Here is an 18794-nt window from a genome sequence, read left to right on the forward strand (position 1 = left end):
AGTTCTTAGACTGTACCTGTTCTTTGTAATGTAGAATGAGTGCATAATGCAGCTCATAGAGAATGTGACTTGAACTAACCTGAAAAGTATCAGAGAAACAAGGTGGGTGAGGTAATATCTTTTATTAGATCAACTTCTGTTGGTGAAAGAGGAAAGCTTTTGAGCTTGCACAGAACTCTTCCTCCAGTCTGGGAAATCTACTCAGAGTGTTTTCCAGACCTGAAGAAGAGCTCTGTGTAAGCTCAAAAGCTTGTCTCTCTTACTAACAGAAGTTGGCCCAACAAAAGATTTTACTTCACCCATATTTTCTCTCTAACATCCTGGGACCAACATGGCTACAACACAAAAAAGTAACAGAAAGTACCAACTGACATTTGTGGTGGTGGATGGTAAGAACCTTAAGAATGCTTTGGGGGAATATAGCAATACAAGCCAGGATCTTATCAGAGGGCAGTGTCAGAATGTTATAGCTGCAGTGCAAGAAGCAAAAGCGAGAGTGTCACAATTCAGGGCAACTGCACCTGTTTTCCCCACTTCTGCTTTACCCTGAGCACCAACTCCTGCCTCCTCAGCCATCACCTCTCTTGGGGATGTCTGCATCTCTCTCCCCCAGTTGTGGTTTTTCCAAGCTGCACAGTTGCCTAGCTACACTCTGATATTTCCAGAAAGCCAGAATGCTTAAACAGGCCAGTGTATGGGCTTTGCTTTCTCTCCAGTGGCTATGAACAGCATAATTGCCCATAGTTACAAGTTACCACACGGCTATTTCTAATTAAGCACATTTATTCTTAAAATGAAACCATTACAGAAAAAAAATATTAAAATAATTAAAAAACCCTACACACATGCTAATGAGCTTACCAGAAGTCACCCATCAGTCTTATTCTAGTAGGTCAAGTCCTTCCAACCTTTCTGCAAGGATTGACCCTTGACACACCTTGGAGGGAAACTCCTATTCATTTTTTGGATCAAAAAGAAGGTTTTGAGTCAGTATAAACTCAGTCTATTTATCCAAAAGTCCTTTCTTTGTATGTTGGTCTCTGGAGAATCCAGTTTGAGCTGGTATATGTGAGCCTGCCCAGGAGATGATATTTCCTGGGGAGAAGGGAAGGTTGGTTACAACTTGGCTGATTTGTCTTTACTACCATCCACTATTTTTAGTAGGAGGAGCTGTGGTTGCCCTCCTCCATGGTGTCAATTAAAATCATACATAAACCATTCATTTAAAACAATGGACCCCAAAGATACTACACAGGGTTGGAATATCTGTCACATCTCCTCTTTGGAGAGGTTGCATACAATCCCGGTCACAATAATGCATAAACTTAATAGAGTAACAGCTCTCAAAGATACTGCAGGAAATTATCCTTTGTGTCAAAGGGATTCCCATGGACAATAGAGACCATTTGAAAAGCATATGAGGATGTTTTCAAAGGTATCGGGTGCCTTAAAAAAAACCTGCAACCAAAAGTAGCACACTTGTGCCTGTATGCTTACAACAAAGAAACATTCCACTGGCATTACTTAACTCAGTATGCAAGGAGCTCTTAAGTCTGCAAATCAGGATATCATAGCATTTGTAGAGACCAGTATAGGGTAAACAGCATGGTGGTGGTACAGAAGCCCTCAGGAAAATTATGCATCCAAAAAGACACTGAACCAGACACTAAAAAGATGTCATGATCCACTGTCCACAATTGATGACATCTTGCCAGAACTTTCCAATGCCAGAACCTTTATGGTCCATGATGTGAAGAATGGGTTTTACCACATAAGCCTGGATAAGGAATCCAGCATGCTGGCAACTTTTGCAACACCATTTGATCACTACATTTTGTGGTGTATGCCAATGAGCATAAGCCCAGCACCAGAAGTATTCCAGAGAAGACTCATCCAAGCATCAGAAGAACTACAATGGTGAAATTAATTGCAGATGATATCATCATTTTAGGTGGAGGGTGCAATAATATATAAGCTGAATGAGACCATGAAAGAAAACTTACAAGATTTTCTACAAAACCATAAAACTCAGCCCTGAAAAAATGCATCTCAAACAGCATGATGTTACATGGATTGGACATCTGCACCCAACAGAGGGACTGAAAGCAGATCCCAACAACATCTAGGCAGTCAGAGAGGTGCCAGCTCCCATGGATGTGAAAGGGGTATAGCACTTCTTAGGAATTATACAATTCTTGTCCCAGTTCTTCCACACTTGGCTGTAGCAGCAGAACCCATACATCAGCTCACAAAGCAGGATGTTGAGGGGGAGTGAACAAGTCCTCAATGGCAAGCATTTAACTGGCTGAAACAAATTACAATGGATGCCTCTTTCCTGAATACTACGAGCCAGGAGAGCCACTGACATTCTAGTGTGATGCACTGGAGATATGACTGAGTTCCACTCTTTTGCAGGAGCACCTAGTCACTTATGCCAGCAGAGCCCTGTCAGAGACAAACAAACAAAAGAAGAACTTCTGGCTCAAGTATTTGGAGAGTAGTCCATAAGTACATCTATGACCACCCAGTAATAATTCAATGAAACCCCTAGACACAATCATGGTGAAGCCCCTTCTTAGTGCTCCAAACAGATTGAAGCCCATATTGATGATCCTCCAGTGCTACCAGGTAGAGATCAGATATCATTCAGGACAATTACTGTTGTCAGCTGACACCCTGAACAGGGCCTATATACCCACCAACAGTGAGCTGGGGGAAGGGAATCAGGACATAGTGTAGTATGTTAATGGATTCAATATCCCCATTTCAATAGCAAAGCTGATAGAAATTAAAGAGGCTACAAAAATGACATCCAACTACAGGCATACAGGAGAGCAATACTAACAGGGTGGTGAGAAGACAGAAAACAAGTACCAGTAGGAGCAGAACCATATTTTCAAATTAAAGATGAACTGAGTGTGTCATATTTTGAGCAGAGAGCTGTTGTCCCCAGCTCATTAGGTAACGACACGATGAAAAAAATACATGCCTCACACGTGGGCATTGACAGATGCCTTAGACGGACTCAAGAGTGTGTTTATTATCCAGGAATGAATACACAACTTTGCTCTTTGATAGAAGGGCATGACATCTGCCAGTCATAGGATAATAGCCAGCAGAAAGAGATTCTGTTACCACATAAGCTGCCCACAAACCACTGGCAATGATGGGAACAAACATACTTACGTTCAATGAAAAGTAGTACTTGATTACAGTAAAATATTATTTATGTTTTTGGGATGTTGATGCTATGTCTGATAATAGCAGCAAGCCAGTAACTGGCAAAGTGAAGGGCCACTTTGCAAGATATAGCATTCTGGACACTGTATTCACTGAGAACAGACATTATTTTTTTTTTGCCTTGGTAAAAATTCAAGGACTTAACATGCAAATGGGAGTTTGACCAACATACCGCTTCCCCAACATTACTCACAGAGTAATTGTAAGGTGAAATACACTGTGAAAACAGCTAAGTGACTGTCACACAAGGCTGTTTCTTCTCGTTCAGTCCCTTTGTTACCATTTTTGGCACACAGAATACTCCATCACAGGAATGTCAAAACAAGACAGAGCAGGCACTGATAGGATGAAGGACCAAAGCCATGGTAGCAATCAGGGGAGACCTGTTGCAGCCAAAAGGATAGAGACATTGCCTAGAGGAGATGGCCAACAATCAGAGAAAGCAGACAGTAGAGTACAACAGGACAGGCAAGGACCTACTAGCCCCGGAGGCATATGCTTCTGTGAGGATACAACCATTAGAAGAGATGCCAGAAGGAGAGGTCTAAAGCAGTCATGAGGAATGAAATGGCATCAGCTTATATGAGGTGACTAAGCAAGAGAGAGAAGTGATGTGAAGGAGCAGGAGGCACTTTTCAGCTAGGAGACACAACACCAAGAGAGAGCTTACAGAAATACAGAGATCATCACAAAATGGAGATACAGAACTATCTGACGGCCAAACCTACAGGGAGGGAGAATATTCCACAGAGAGATAGTTTGCTAGACTTGGAACAAGTGACAAAGAAATAGAGACAGGTGAATCCCAGTGTGGTCACATGTTGAGGAGACCAAACTACCTCAAAAAATATGTAACCAGATGTGTGTGTGTGTGTGATAAAGACAAGACACCAACTTAGCAGTGTGATAACAACTGGCCAAAGGGACACGGGATGGAGGGAGTCTGGACATCAATTATCTGATTTTAATATTTCAATTAAAACGTTTGTAAAATAGAGGCGATGTATCATGATCATTGTAACTAGAGTCAGAGTGCCTATATTCCCTGAAGGGCAGTTATTGATAGGATACCAGGAAACTTAGGAATGGATGGAGCAGTCAACAGGGTTTTATTAAAATACCACTTGTTCCACTTAACCTGCATTCAATATCATTCACTGTGAACTAACAGTTGCGGCTGTCTATGATCAAATGAGCTACAGCTAGTCTGCAGGTTTGGACAGTGACCTAGACCTGTATTTCTCTTGCATCCTCCTCCAAGTGGCACTGCTTCTACTTCTGAGACACCACCACTTAGGCTAACTGAAAGGATCATGTAGCAGCAACACCACACTTTGGGGCTGTCTACATTACCCGCTGGATCGATGGGCAGCGATCAATCCAGTGGGGGGTCAATTTATCATGTCTAGTCTAGACGCAATCATTTCACTGCCGAGCACTCTCCCATTGACACCAAAACTCCATCAGGGTGAGAGCGCAGGCAGAGTCAATGGGGGAGCGTCAGCTGTCAACTTACCACAGTGAAGACACCACAGTTAGTAGATCTAAGTACATCGACTTCAGCTACATTATTCACGTAGCTGAAGTTGAGTAACTTAGATCTATTTCCCCCTTCCACCCCCCTCCCAGTGTAGACTAGGCCTTAGATAACCATAGTTTATTAGGGATTTCCTTCCCCCCCACTCCTTTTCAGCAGGACATAGTGATAGTGAAAATACAATGGAAAGTCTGCCCATATTAGTTAATGCCAGATACATAGTCTCAATTTGAGTTGCTGCCAAAGAGAACTCAAGACTTCCCATTGTCGCCCTATAATTGATTATAATGGTGCTAGGAATGAATTATTTTGAACCCTCTCTACAAGGCTCTCTCACATATTACATTCCTGAAACAGCCATTTGCCCACAATCCTACAAAGTGCCTGGGAAATTGCAACTCTTAGACTGAAGAACAGTATTTGGAAATCAGCAGGTAAATGTGAGTTCAGCTCTAAGGATTTGAGAATTTTATTTTATCTAGGTTACAGTCCTGTTCTTTGGTGTCAGAAGGTATTTCTGACTGTTAAAAGCAAGAATGAAAAATAAGGGCCTGGATTACCTGGCTTTATCCTGCTAGGCTCAGGGTTCATTGTGGAAGTCAGCCATATGCCTTCTTCTTTTTCACAGATGCTGCAGTGTTTCTGGATTAGGAGCAAGTGATTTATTGGACCCTAATATTGGTGGGGGGGAAAGGTGACTTCAGGGAACTCATTTTATCATTTACCTTTCACAATGGAAACAAATTTTTAACTCCTCCCTTAAGGTTCCTGCCACTGAGTGTGTTTACTAGGGATTTTATGTTACAAATTCTTTGTTATCACTTTGTATTGTAATTGTTATCTGTTATTAATCCTTCTCATATTGGAAAGCTGTATAAGTACTTTACCACAGGATATGTCTTATTGTCTTTAATTTTGTTAGTGATGTATAATGTGAGATGACAAGCTACTTAGAATCATAGAATCATAGAATCATAGAATCATAGAATATCAGGGTTGGAAGGGACCTCAGGAGGTCATCTAGTCCAACCCCCTGCTCAAAGCAGGACCAATCCCCAATCAAATCATCCCAGCCAAGGCTTTGTCAAGCCTGACCTTAAAAACTTCCAAGGAAGGAGATTCTACCACCTCCCTAGGTAACGCATTCCAGTGTTTCACCACCCTCCTAGTGAAAAAGTTTTTCCTAATATCCAACCTAAACCTCCCCCACTGCAACTTGAGACCATTACTCCTTGTCCTGTCCTCTTCTACCACTGAGAATAGTCTAGAACCATCCTCTCTGGAACCACCTCTCAGGTAGTTGAAAGCAGCTATCAAATCCCCCCTCATTCTTCTCTTCTGCAGACTAAACAATCCCAGTTCCCTCAGCCTCTCCTCATAAGTCATGTGTTCCAGACCCCTAATCATTTTTGTTGCCCTTCGCTGGACTCTCTCCAATTTATCCACATCCTTCTTGTAGTGTGGGGCCCAAAACTGGACACAGTACTCCAGATGAGGCCTCACCAATGTCGAATAGAGGGGAACGATCACGTCCCTCGATCTGCTCGCTGTGCCCCTACTTATACATCCCAAAATGCCATTGGCCTTCTTGGCAACAAGGGCACACTGCTGACTCATATCCAGCTTCTCATCCACTGTAACCCCTAGGTCCTTTTCCGCAGAACTGCTGCCTAGCCATTCGGTCCCTAGTCTGTAGCTGTGCATTGGGTTCTTCCGTCCTAAGTGCAGGACCCTGCACTTATCCTTATTGAACCTCATCAGGTTTCTTTTGGCCCAATCCTCCAATTTGTCTAGGTCCCTCTGTATCCTATCTCTGCCCTCCAGCATATCTACCACTCCTCCCAGTTTAGTATCATCCGCAAATTTGCTGAGAGTGCAATCCACACCATCCTCCAGATCATTTATGAAGATATTGAACAAAACCGGCCCCAGGACCGACCCCTGGGGCACTCCACTTGACACCGGCTGCCAACTAGACATGGAGCCATTGATCACTACCCGTTGAGCCCGACAATCTAGCCAACTTTCTACCCACCTTATAGTACATTCATCCAGCCCATACTTCTTTAACTTGCTGACAAGAATACTGTGGGAGACCGTGCCAAAAGCTTTGCTAAAGTCAAGACACAATACATCCACTGCTTTCCCTTCATCCACAGAATCAGTAATCTCATCATAGAAGGCGATTAGATTAGTCAGGCATGACCTTCCCTTGGTGAATCCATGCTGACTGTTCCTGATCACTTTACTCTCGTGTAAGTGCTTCAGGATTGATTCCTTGAGGACCTGCTCCATGATTTTTCCGGGGACTGAGGTGAGGCTGACTGGCCTGTAGTTCCCAGGATCCTCCTTCTACCCTTTTTTAAAGATTGGCACTACATTAGCCTTTTTCCAGTCATCTGGGACTTCCCCCGTTCGCCACGAGTTTTCAAAGATAATGGCCAATGGCTCTGCAATCACATCCGCCAATTCCTTTAGCACTCTCGGATGCAACTCGTCCGGCCCCATGGACTTGTGCACGTCCAGCTTTTCTAAATAGTCCCTAACCACCTCTTTCTCCACAGAGGGCTGGCCATCTACTCCCCATGTTGCGATGCCCAGCGCAGCAGTCTGGGAGCTGTCCTTGTTCGTGAAGACAGAGGCAAAAAAAGCATTGAGCACATTAGCTTTTTCCACATCCTCTGTCACTAGGTTGCCTCCCTCATTCAGTAAGGGGCCCACACTTTCCTTGGCTTTCTTCTTGTTGCCAACATACCTGAAGAAACCCTTCTTGTTACTCTTGACATCTCTTGCTAGCTGCAGCTCCAGGTGCGATTTGGCCCTCCTGATTTCATTCCTACATGCCCGAGCAATATTTTTATACTCTTCCCTGGTCATATGTCCAACCTTCCACTTCTTGTGAGCTTCTTTTTTATGTTTAAGATCCGCTAGGATTTCACCATTAAGCCAAGCTGGTCGCCTGCCATATTTACTATTCTTTCGACTCATCGGGATGGTTTGTCCCTGTAACCTCAACAGGGATTCCTTGAAATACAGCCAGCTCTCCTGGACTCCTTTCCCCTTCATGTTAGTCCTCCAGGGGATCCTACCCATCCGCTCCCTGAGGGAGTCAAAGTCTGCTTTCCTGAAGTCCAGGGTCCGTATCCTGCTGCTTACCTTTCTTCCCTGTGTCAGGATCCTGAACTCGACCATCTCATGGTCACTGCCTCCCAGATTCCCATCCACTTTTGCTTCCCCCACTAATTCTTCCCTGTTTGTGAGCAGCAGGTCAAGAAAAGCTCCCCCCCTAGTTGGCTCCTCTAGCACTTGCACCAGGAAATTGTCCCCTACGCTTTCCAAAAGCTTCCTGGATTGTCTATGCACCGCTGTATTGCTCTCCCAGCAAATATCAGGAAAATTAAAGTCACCCATGAGAACCAGGGCGTGCGATCTAGTAGCTTCTGTGAGTTGCCGGAAGAAAGCCTCATCCACCTCATCCCCCTGGTCCGGTGGTCTATAGCAGACTCCCACCACTACATCACTCTTATTACTCACACTTCTAAACTTAATCCAGAGACACTCAGGTTTTTCTGCAGTTTCGTACCGGAGCTCTGAGCAGTCATACTGCTCCCTTACATACAGTGCTACTCCCCCACCTTTTCTGCCCTGCCTGTCCTTCCTGAACAGTTTATAACCATCCATGACAGTACTCCAGTCATGTGAGTTATCCTACCAAGTCTCTGTTATTCCAATCACGTCATAATTCCCTGACATCACCAGGACCTCCAGTTCTCCCTGCTTGTTTCCAAGGCTTTGTGCATTCGTATATAAGCACTTGAGAGAACCTGCTGATCGCCCCTCATTCTCAGTCTGAGGCAGGAGCCCTCCCCTCACAGACGTTCCTGCCTGTGCTTCCTCCCGGTATCCCGTTTTCCCACTTACCTCAGGGCTTTGGTCTCCTTCCCCCGGTGAACCTAGTTTAAAGCCCTCCTTACTAGGTTAGCCAGCCTGCTCGCAAAGATGCTCTTCCCTCTCTTCGTAAGATGGAGCCCGTCTCTGCCCAGCACTCCTCCTTCATGGAACACCATCCCATGGTCAAAGAATCCAAAGCCTTCTCTCCGACACCACCTGCGTAGCCATTCGTTGACTTCCACGATTCGACGGTCCCTGCCCTGGCCTTTTCCTTCCACGGGGAGGATGGACGAGAATACCACTTGCGCCTCCAACTCCTTTATCCTTCTTCCCAGAGCCACGTAGTCCGCAGTGATCCGCTCAAGGTCATTCTTGGCAGTATCATTGGTGCCCACGTGGAGAAGCAGGAAGGGGTAGCGATCCGAGGGCTTGATGAGTCTCGGCAGTCTCTCCGTCACATCGCGAATCTTAGCCCCTGGCAAGCAGCAGACTTCTCGGTTTTCCCGGTCAGGGCGGCAGATAGATGACTCAGTCCCCCGGAGGAGAGAGTCCCCGACCACCACCACCCGCCTCCTTCTCTTGGGAGTGGTGGTCGTGGAACCCCCAACCTCAGGACATCGCATCTCATGCCTTCCAACCAGCAGAGTCTCCTTCTGCTTTCTCCCCCCAGACGTATCGTCTGGTCCACTCTACTTGAGACAGAAGAGAATTATAAACCTGAATTTTTTTTTCCAAGCAAACCGAGAACTGAAGAGGGTTAGAAGGGTAAGAGGTTAGCAAACAGAGAAGCCATTGATAGACTCTGTGACTTAATTTTAGACTGACTATACTATGAATTTTAATCCATGCTATATTTTGTAGGTTTTTTTATGAAAGGTCATGCTAATCATATATTGCCTGATAGATATATATAGTCAATTATACCCATGTATGTATGTAAATACACACACACACACACACACACACACACACACACACACACACACACACACACACACTTTTCTTTATACTTCAGTTTTTTTTTAAAACTTAACTATTAAAAAAGTAATAAAACATGAAGGTAAAGATTTTAACCGCAGAAAAATATGGAAATTCAAAGTTATGATTCCTATACAAATTATAAAACCAGTGCACATGTGCAAGAAGGTACAAAAGTGAATACCTTTTGAAGACATGCAAAGGTAAACAAATACAAAGAGTGAGGTAAATTGATTCTGAATTTCCTAAGGCTATTCAATTATATATATATATATACACACACACCTAAACAATGAGTTAGCATCATTTTGATATCTGCTTAAATCTAAAAGTGGTGAATAAATAAAAGTGTGCTAAACATGATGGTGAGAATACTTGACAGATGAAAATATGTAGCTATTCAAACATGAAACTATGTATAGGCTATGAGTATTTGTATTAACTCTTAATTTGGAAGAAGAAAGGCTGCTATAGTCATCTACTTATACTTCAACTTCCCAGTTCAAATAAAGGTCTGTCATTCTGATCTCAGATCTGCACATGCATGTTACCAAAACATGAAGTACCATAGGTATTAAAGGTGTTATTCCATAGCACTGTATAAAAGTAGGGCTACTATCCTTGAAAAGGTATGCATGCTCCAGTGCTCCCAGACCCTGAAAAAGAGTCATGTGAGAGACTTTAATATTGTATACTTACATCCATGTCACTATTTTTCAAGTTACGAGTAATCCAAGGTTAATTCAATACATATTACTAATATTCATTTAAACTATAAGGCAAGATCCTCAGCTAGTGTAAACTGGCATAGCTCCTCTGATTTAATGCACACCATTTGTGCATCTGGTTTACCTAAGCCATTCAGAGCTTGTGGCTTCAGCCAAAGATTAGCATGATGCGCAAAATAAGCAATTTTAGTCATGTGCTGGCCTACATTATAGGAGGTAAAGAAGTCACTAGGAAGCTCATTTTTGATTGGACCACTGGAACAAGAATAATGATACCTACACACAGACACACACACTCACACACAAAATCCCAGCAGCCGGTCAATGGAAAATCAGATTTGTTATGAGTTGTAGTCATAGACTAGTTATGAGTTAAATAGTATATGTGTGTGAAAAGAATGTATAAAGAAACCACAATGCACAGCTAATTGTACGCACACAAAGATCTGCCAAATCTGAAATAGCAGTATACAGTGCAAACTATATTTCTCTTATAGCAAGCATCTTATTCATCCCTTATTCATCTACTTTGTGTAGTCCTTATTTTTTTTTGTTTGTTTGTTTGACCAAAGGTAAATATATAGCCTTCAGACTCTTGCACCTTTCTACTAGACTGAACTCTGCTGCCTCAACCAAGGGCTAATGTTGATACTCCTGTTTTATTTTAAAACATTTCCTAATACTCTGCATTAAAATATTTTACTCTGTTTACAGATTATCCTCTGTTCCCTTTCACTGATGAAGAAATTCTGACCTCACTCATCTACCACTGCAAAGTGTCATGGCCTCTTGTGGTTTTCTGTGGCTTTGCATCTATTTACTGTGCCCTAAATGTTTCAAGAGCCTTCAAACCAGTTTAGCTGAACTGAGAGTAGTTACCAACAATTTGTGGTCAAATTTGGAGGGCATATCTAGTGGCGTTCTGCAGGGTCTGGTACTATTCAATATTTTAATTAATGACTTGGATAATGGAGTGGAGAGTATACTCATAAAATTTGCAGATGACACCAAGCTGGGAGGGATTGCAAGTCCTTTGGAGAATAGAATTAGAATTCAAAACAACCATGGTAAATTGGAGAATTAGTCTGTATCCAACAAGATGAAATTCAATAAATGCAAGTGCAAAGTACTTCAGTTAGGAAAGAAATATCAAATATGCAACTACAAAATTGGGAATAACTGTCTAAGCGGTAGTGCTGCTGAAAAGGATCTGGGATTTATAGTAGATCAGGGATGGGCAACCTTTGGCATGCGGCCTTTCAGGGAAATCCGCTGGCGGGCCGGGACGGTTTGTTTACCTGCAGCGTCTGCAGGTTCAGCCAATCGCAGCTCCCATTGGCCGCAGTTCGCAGTTCCAGGCCAATGGGGGCTGCAGAAAGTGGTGGCCGGCACATCCCTCGGCCCTTGCCACTTTCCGCAGCCCCCTTTGGTCTGGAACAGCAAACCGCGGCCAGTGGGAGCTGCGATTGGCTGAACCTGCGGACGCTGTAGGTAAACAAACCGTCCCAGACTGCCAGCGGATTTCCCTGCATGCCAAACGTTGCAGCTCCCTGAACTACTATAAACCCCAGATCCTTTTCAGCAGCACTACCACTTAGACAGTTATTCCCAGTTTTGCCTATCTCTGTAGTAGATCATAAACTGAATATGAATCAACAGTATGATACAGCTGCAAAAAAGACTAATATTCTGGGGTCTATTAACAGGACTGTCGTATGTAAGACACGGGAGCTAACTGTCCCACTCTACTTGGCACTGGTGAGGTTTCAGCTGGAGTACTCTGTCCAATTCTGGGTGCTCCATTGTTCTCCATGTCCACTGAAGATAGGACAAAAGAAGTAATGGGCTTAATCTGCAGCAAGGACAATTTAGGTTAGATATTAGGAATACTGTTCTAACCATAAAGATAGTTAAGCTCTGGAATAGGCTTCTGTGCTGTGTTGTTCACCCCACACCACCCTGAAGTGTTAAGTGTTAAGGTGGCTCAGAAGGACTAATTAACCATTAGGCTGCACCTGGGAGGAAACGTAGGCTTCACTAACAAACACTAATTGAAGATGAAGCCCATGTGGGCAGGACTAGACGAAGGTTTGTATAAACCCAGGAAGTGAGAGCAGAAGGTGCTGCAGTGTGGAGGTCTATAGTCACTCTCTGGTCTTAGTGAGGTGAGAAGGTAGAAACCCAGGGGGGAGCAAAAGCCCTGGAATGCTGACCCGGAGGGAAGGGTTTACCCAGAGGTGTGGTGGTGAAGGAAGCCTGCAGAACGCGGAGTAGGAAAAAGCCCAGGAAAAGAGCAGTAAGAGTTGAGACAGTTCAAACCTTGGCTGTTGATTGTAGGATCCCTGGGCTGGGACCCAAAGTAGCAGGTGGGCCCAAGCCCTCCTATCAGGCACTGGGAAAGTGGAACAGTTTGGAATCAGAAGACTGCCTGGAATGGTATCCTCACAGTGAGTCCAGCAAGACATTGTTACCTCAGAAGGGGAACACAGTGTAGTGACGTGGCCGCAAAGCCAAGCCATGAAGAGGAAACTGCAACTCCTGGAGGGCAAGAGGGGCCATGACATGACTGAACGGAGCTGATCCCCCAACACAACCAGGAGGGGGTGCTCCAATAGTGAATGAACCTTTCAAGGGGGTGCTGTGGAATCCTGATCATCAGAGGTTTTTAAGAACAGGTTACACATCTATCTGTCAGGGATAGCTTAGGTTTACTTAGTCCTGCCTCAACGCAGGTGGCTGGACTTGATGACTTCCTGAGGCCCCTTCCAGCCTTACACTTTTTGATTAGATGATTTTCACACCCCAAAGATGTTAAGTACTTTTAAAATTAATCCCTGACAAACATTTAGCTGTTTAGTAGTTTAACACATTTTGAAAACTCACTTTGTTCACCATACAACACATAATTTTGAGTGTATGTTGGTACTTTTGACCATACACAGAATAAAAATGTGACTCCCCCCGCCTTTTTTTGGTCTGAAGAAAGCAGTATTAAACCAGAATGAAGGATTTGTTGATGTTGCTTAAATAATGTTTTAATCTGGCCTTGATATAATGCAGTTTTTATGGTTCACTTGCAAGAAACCAAACTTGTTGGTAGGTTTTGTTTTGTTTGTTTCAGTAATTATGATAGCAGGCTGCAATCCCCTTTACAGCATGCACAGATTCAAATGATAAAGGCTAGGGATTAAGCACAGCCGATTAACAGTCTGTGTCCTCTACAATCTAGCACTCCCACTGTAGCTAAACCCATATTCAGACTGAAGTTATCATAAAAAGACTGTCCTCAATATCATTTCCCTAGCTGACCTCCTCAAAACTGTCATTCATGTATTCTTGCGGAAAATTACAGGTTCTAGCAATCAGAGACGAGCCAAATATGTCTGTGTTTATATTATACATGTGTTTTTGTGTATTCAGAAGCTGAAGTGAGATACCTACAGCTGCTGTCTAGGTAGCAATTTGAGATAAAAAGCTAACTTTTAATGCAAAATATACAGCTATATTTTGAGTTGAATCATTTTAAATAGCATAAGTAGATTTGGCGTTCAAACCACTATTAGAAAGAAAAGCATTTTACTACTGACATCTATGTTTACAACTAGCATCCATCAATATTGTTAAAATCACCACGCTGTTAGTATTCAGATCCATCATGAAGATACAGAACTGTAATGATACTCTTCCTCTCTTCTTTTCTTCAAATGATGGGCAACAAAATCCAAGAGAATTTCCCCAACTCTTGCAGTCTCTAATTGAGGCATTATTGTTATGAATGAGTCAGTACACATTAAAGGGCCACACAGAAAATGTCTGCATGGACAGATTTCAGAACTAGTCTGCTAGATATTTCTCTTTGATTTGATTCCTACAGGCTACTCTTCTCCTGAGGAAAAAGTGTATTATTTTTGGTTGTGGGAGAAGGGGAATAAAAATTAATCTTTACGAATTAAACTGCTTGGAATGTTTCTAGAAAGACAATTTCAATTTAGAGAGGATTTTCCATTGCTATTCTGCCTGCTATTTTCAGAAACATTAAAAATATAGTATCCTGTGATTAGTAATAAATTGTAAATTCATTCTCTCTGGCAAGATTTAAATTCAATGCTGTAGTTAAAAACCAATACATTGTAATTGAGCTTTTTAAATTATTTACCTAGCTACACTGCCTACCTTTTAACTTCTATAGATTTTATACATTTTGATTTATTGAATCTCTTAAACATTTCAGCAAAAGTTATTCAAATTAATTTATTATTAATGAATAATAATATCTGCCCAGTTCATGGGCCTGATTCTGGTCTTACTCACATTCATTTTACATTGGTGTAATTACACTGAATTCAGTGGGGTTAGTCCTAATTTACATTAATGTAGATGAGAGCAAACCACAACCAAGCCTTGGTAAGCTTTGCAATTCTTCATTCCAAATGCATAATCAGAGTAGAGATTGCTGCGTTTGCTGAATCAATCTACACAAGAAGTAAATGACAGCACACGCAATGTAGCCAAGTTGCAAAACTGAGCTGCATTTTGATTAGCAACTAGTATTGGGTTTGAAGGAGATGCAACATCACACGGGACCACAGTTGATGCATTACAGAAGCACAGCAGTTTCTTTTCACTGAAATTGTTAAAAAGAGAGACACAAGATTATTCAGATATGTTTCAGTCTCAGAGCATTAATTGAGTTTAGATGAGTCTGTCCATCTTTTCTTACATACACAAAAAGTCTCAGGGAACTTGTAAAGAAATCTGTACTTGAGAAAGGATTGAAAATGTGAATTTAACTCAGTCATTCATTTTCAGACCTCTACTTCAAAAACTAATTTCATGGTCTGTCTCCATAACAACATAGCTTTTTTCTGTCAACTAAGATTCATATAATGAAGTGTAATGTGTTTAATCAGATTCTATGGACTACAACTTAAAGCAATTTACCTTTAGTATGATTTGGCGACAGGCTAGCTTAGAAGATAGGTCAGTTCACTTTAAACATGTTTATGAGCAGTCAGTTGCATATTTACTAAGTGAAAAACATTGAGTTAGATTTAACTAGTGATAATTAAGATAAATGGTACACATTTTTTTTTAAAAATGCATGTATTCATTTTAGAATGTCTGACTCTTCTCACAAGCTTACTGAAAATACCTGTCATGATGCACATGAATAAGTTCACATACAACTCAACAGAGAGCAACAAAGGTGTATTGGATGCTGCCTACTCACTGTCCCCATATGGTGGCATTTTTTGGTGGGAGGGAAGGTTTGGACTCCTAATAGCCATCCTTCTTAGCACTGGAGTCTAGTCCCAATCTTTGTATAAAAATGCCATTTTTCCCCACAGAATTAAATGGGCATAAAACTAACCATTAATAAACTGCTACACAATGACATTTGGGGGTTCTTCCACTTTATGAGGTAACAACAATATACTTGGTTTAAAACCTTGCAAGATCAGAGGCTGAGTAGTTTATTAGTCTAGGGTTTGATTAGGATATAGTGGACATGCTCGATTTTATTATTATTTATTATATAGACATTTGAATTAAATATTCAAATTTTAAAAGAGAAGAATTCAATAATATGATGTGCCAGACTGCTGAAAGGTAAACAGGCTTAACCAAAAAAGCAATACCATTGTTGACCTTTGTTTTCACACTTCCTATCTTTCCTCCTGGTTCCTTCACATGAGCAAAATTCCTCTCTCCAGAATAACTGCAACAACATATTTGCCTACATTGTGCTTTAAAATGAGATTGGGACAGAAGGACTGGGGGGTTCTTCCAGTATGAACAAATAAGACCTTGTCTTACAGCCCTGACTTACAGAGTTGTCCTATTGACTAATTAAAAGCTGCAGGATAAAACCCACAAAATAAACAAACACATGAGAGTTATTCTGAAGACATTCTAGTCAGCTGCTGGAAATGGCCCACCTTGATTATTACTACAAAAGGTTCCCCCCACCCCCGCACTCTCCTGCTGGTAATAGCTCACCTTAAGTGATCACTCTGGTTACAGTGTGTATGGTAACACCCATTGTTTCATGTTCTCTATGTATATAAATCTCCCCACTGTATTTTCCACTGAATGCATCTGATGAGGTGAGCTGTAGCTCACGAAAGCTTATGCTCAAATAAATTTGTTAGTCTCTAAGGTACCACAAGTACTCCTTTTCTTTTTGCGAATACAGACTAACAAGGCTGCTACTCTGAATTCTGAAGACCAGGATGCATCTGGACATCTACGAATAAGGAGAGGGGTTTGGAGGAAGGAGGGAAATAAGAAGAAATGTTCAGCTCCCTGCAGACACATGCCTTTTCTTTTAAGACATTTTCCCTTTCAGTAACGCAACTGTTTTTTTCCTTTCACTAGTCCAACCCCCTCCCCCCCCCAGTATCTTATGCGGTTTTTTAGTATTCTGCTTCAGCTGAAGGGAGTGGGAAAGTAAGGCAGTATGTTTATTGCTGGCAAACAGTTTGGAAAATTCTAAGTACAGAAGCCAATCAGAGCAGAGGGATTATGGTAGCCAGAGTACCAAGATTTGAATGTTCAGAGTACGCTTACTGAGAAAAAACAATACCATGATTATGCAAATCAACCCCCCCCCACAAATAGAGAAACGGATTTGCATATCTGGGGGAAATCTGTACAGTTATTCATCAGTAAGTAACTGCAGTGGATAAAACAATTGGCTTCAGCAGAATATTATTATCGCTCCCTTGCAATTATTCCTTATCCTGTAATACTGAACAAACATTAGTGAGTTGGTGTTTGGTCAAAAGAAGCCTTGTCTTCAATGGGACTTGCTGTCACTCAACACTTCTCAAGAAACATTCTGTGCACCTCACAAAAACAGTGAGAATAAGGAGGTTCACAAATTTGTGTTACCAAAGCAAACATTTGTTATACTGATGACTGGTGTAGAGTAATAATCTCAGAGTTTTTTGCTGAAGAGTAGATGAGGGTAAAAAAGCGCATTTTCATAGGATGTTCTTGCATAATATATCCAGTGATTGCTCCATTTTATATTTAGTGAATGAATGATATAAAACTTGACTAAAAATGCTAAACAGTCACAGAGTCTTCAAGTTGCAGAACTTGAGCAATCCTTTGCTGATTAAAATCAAACAAATTTAAATGTAATTTCAGAAGGTATTATAATAAACCAAAGAGAAAGGGAAATTTCTATAAACAAATTGTTTTCCTTAAAAAAAAATTTGTAGTAGTATTTGTATACTTCAGTTGTGTGCTAAAATTATATTGTTTCTAGAGGATTGTTTTATTTGTTTGCCATAACCTTTGGGATTGTGACCCATTCGTACACTGGCCAATGCCTGCAAATAAAACTGCAATTTGGTGACACAAAGCTCTATAAAAATGAATTCATGCAAGCATGCTTAATTGATATAACATTTGCATCTAATGAATATAAAGAGAAACAGTTCAGTTAAATAGATAACATAGAGGAAGTAGAATAAAGTATAAAGCCAGTATTGAAGCTACTCATCATTTGCACAAATAGCGGGCGGGTTGGTTTGTGATTGAATAAAATACTTACCATCCTCAGTGGGCACATAGATATTCAAATAAAGGCAATCTTCATTTTGATCTTGCACGTATGTCACAACGGTATCCAAATTGGCAGTAAACCAGACCGGCAGCATGTCGTTGAGCAGTGACCTCTCATCCAGGTACTGAGGGCAGACGGCAGCAAACTGTGTGGCATTCCGAACGCCAGTCCATGAGGAGGGAGGTTCTGGGGGCTGGAATCGCCTCTCCCCAGTTGGAGGGGAGGCATAAGGAACTCCCAGGTACTGCTCCACTGGGCCGAGGATCTCATTGGGCAAAGGTGTTCTTAGGCCACGTATTTTGCCATAATTTGTGGTAACAACAGGGTATTGTGCTTGGCCATCAATGAGGGTAAATCTTATAGCTAGTGCAGTTATCCACAAAAGGAAGTTAGAATTCAACATGACACAGACTGGGGTGAAGATCAAAGGCAGCCATAGGAGTCCCATTGGCCTTGACATTGTTTATATCAACATCAGCAGGGCTCTGTCTTCTGCAGCCAGGGAGACAAAGGGAGATGAAGTGAAAGGCAACACGTAATATTTTCAGGTAGTGAAAAACCTAAGGATGAGTGTGGTTGGTGCCTCAGTTGATTGACCATAGACAGATTCCAACGTCAGGACAACCAAGGGAGTCCTCGTCCCTAAGGCCCATCCCCAGGCTCCAATGCTGGTTTAATCCTGGTGGTACTTCCCAGCACGCCGAGAAGGAGAATGTGGTCAGCAGTCACTCTGCTTCATTGGCACAATGATTCCTTCCAATAGATTCCAGCTAGATCAATCAGCCTATAGCCAAGAGGAAGCAGACAATTTAAATTAATACATTTATTAACCTTGATCAAAACT

At 42.0% G+C, this 18794-nt stretch overlaps 1 protein-coding gene across 4 annotated transcripts in view; it reads right to left on the bottom strand.

Moving 5' to 3' along the window:
- The window catches only part of NLGN4X (neuroligin 4 X-linked), a 245790-nt gene that overhangs the window by 148047 nt on the left and 78949 nt on the right, over positions 1 to 18794 (bottom strand). For all 4 annotated transcript variants that reach the window (XM_074966343.1, XM_074966338.1, XM_074966353.1 and 1 more), the window contains one exon: positions 17939 to 18734. In XM_074966343.1, coding sequence (XP_074822444.1) covers positions 17939 to 18410 — 472 coding nt within the window. In that variant the 5' untranslated portion in view covers positions 18411 to 18734. The remainder of the gene's footprint in view (positions 1 to 17938; positions 18735 to 18794) is intronic.

Source organism: Natator depressus, chromosome 1, assembly GCF_965152275.1.
Source record: "Natator depressus isolate rNatDep1 chromosome 1, rNatDep2.hap1, whole genome shotgun sequence".
Lineage (NCBI taxonomy): Eukaryota > Metazoa > Chordata > Testudines > Cheloniidae > Natator > Natator depressus.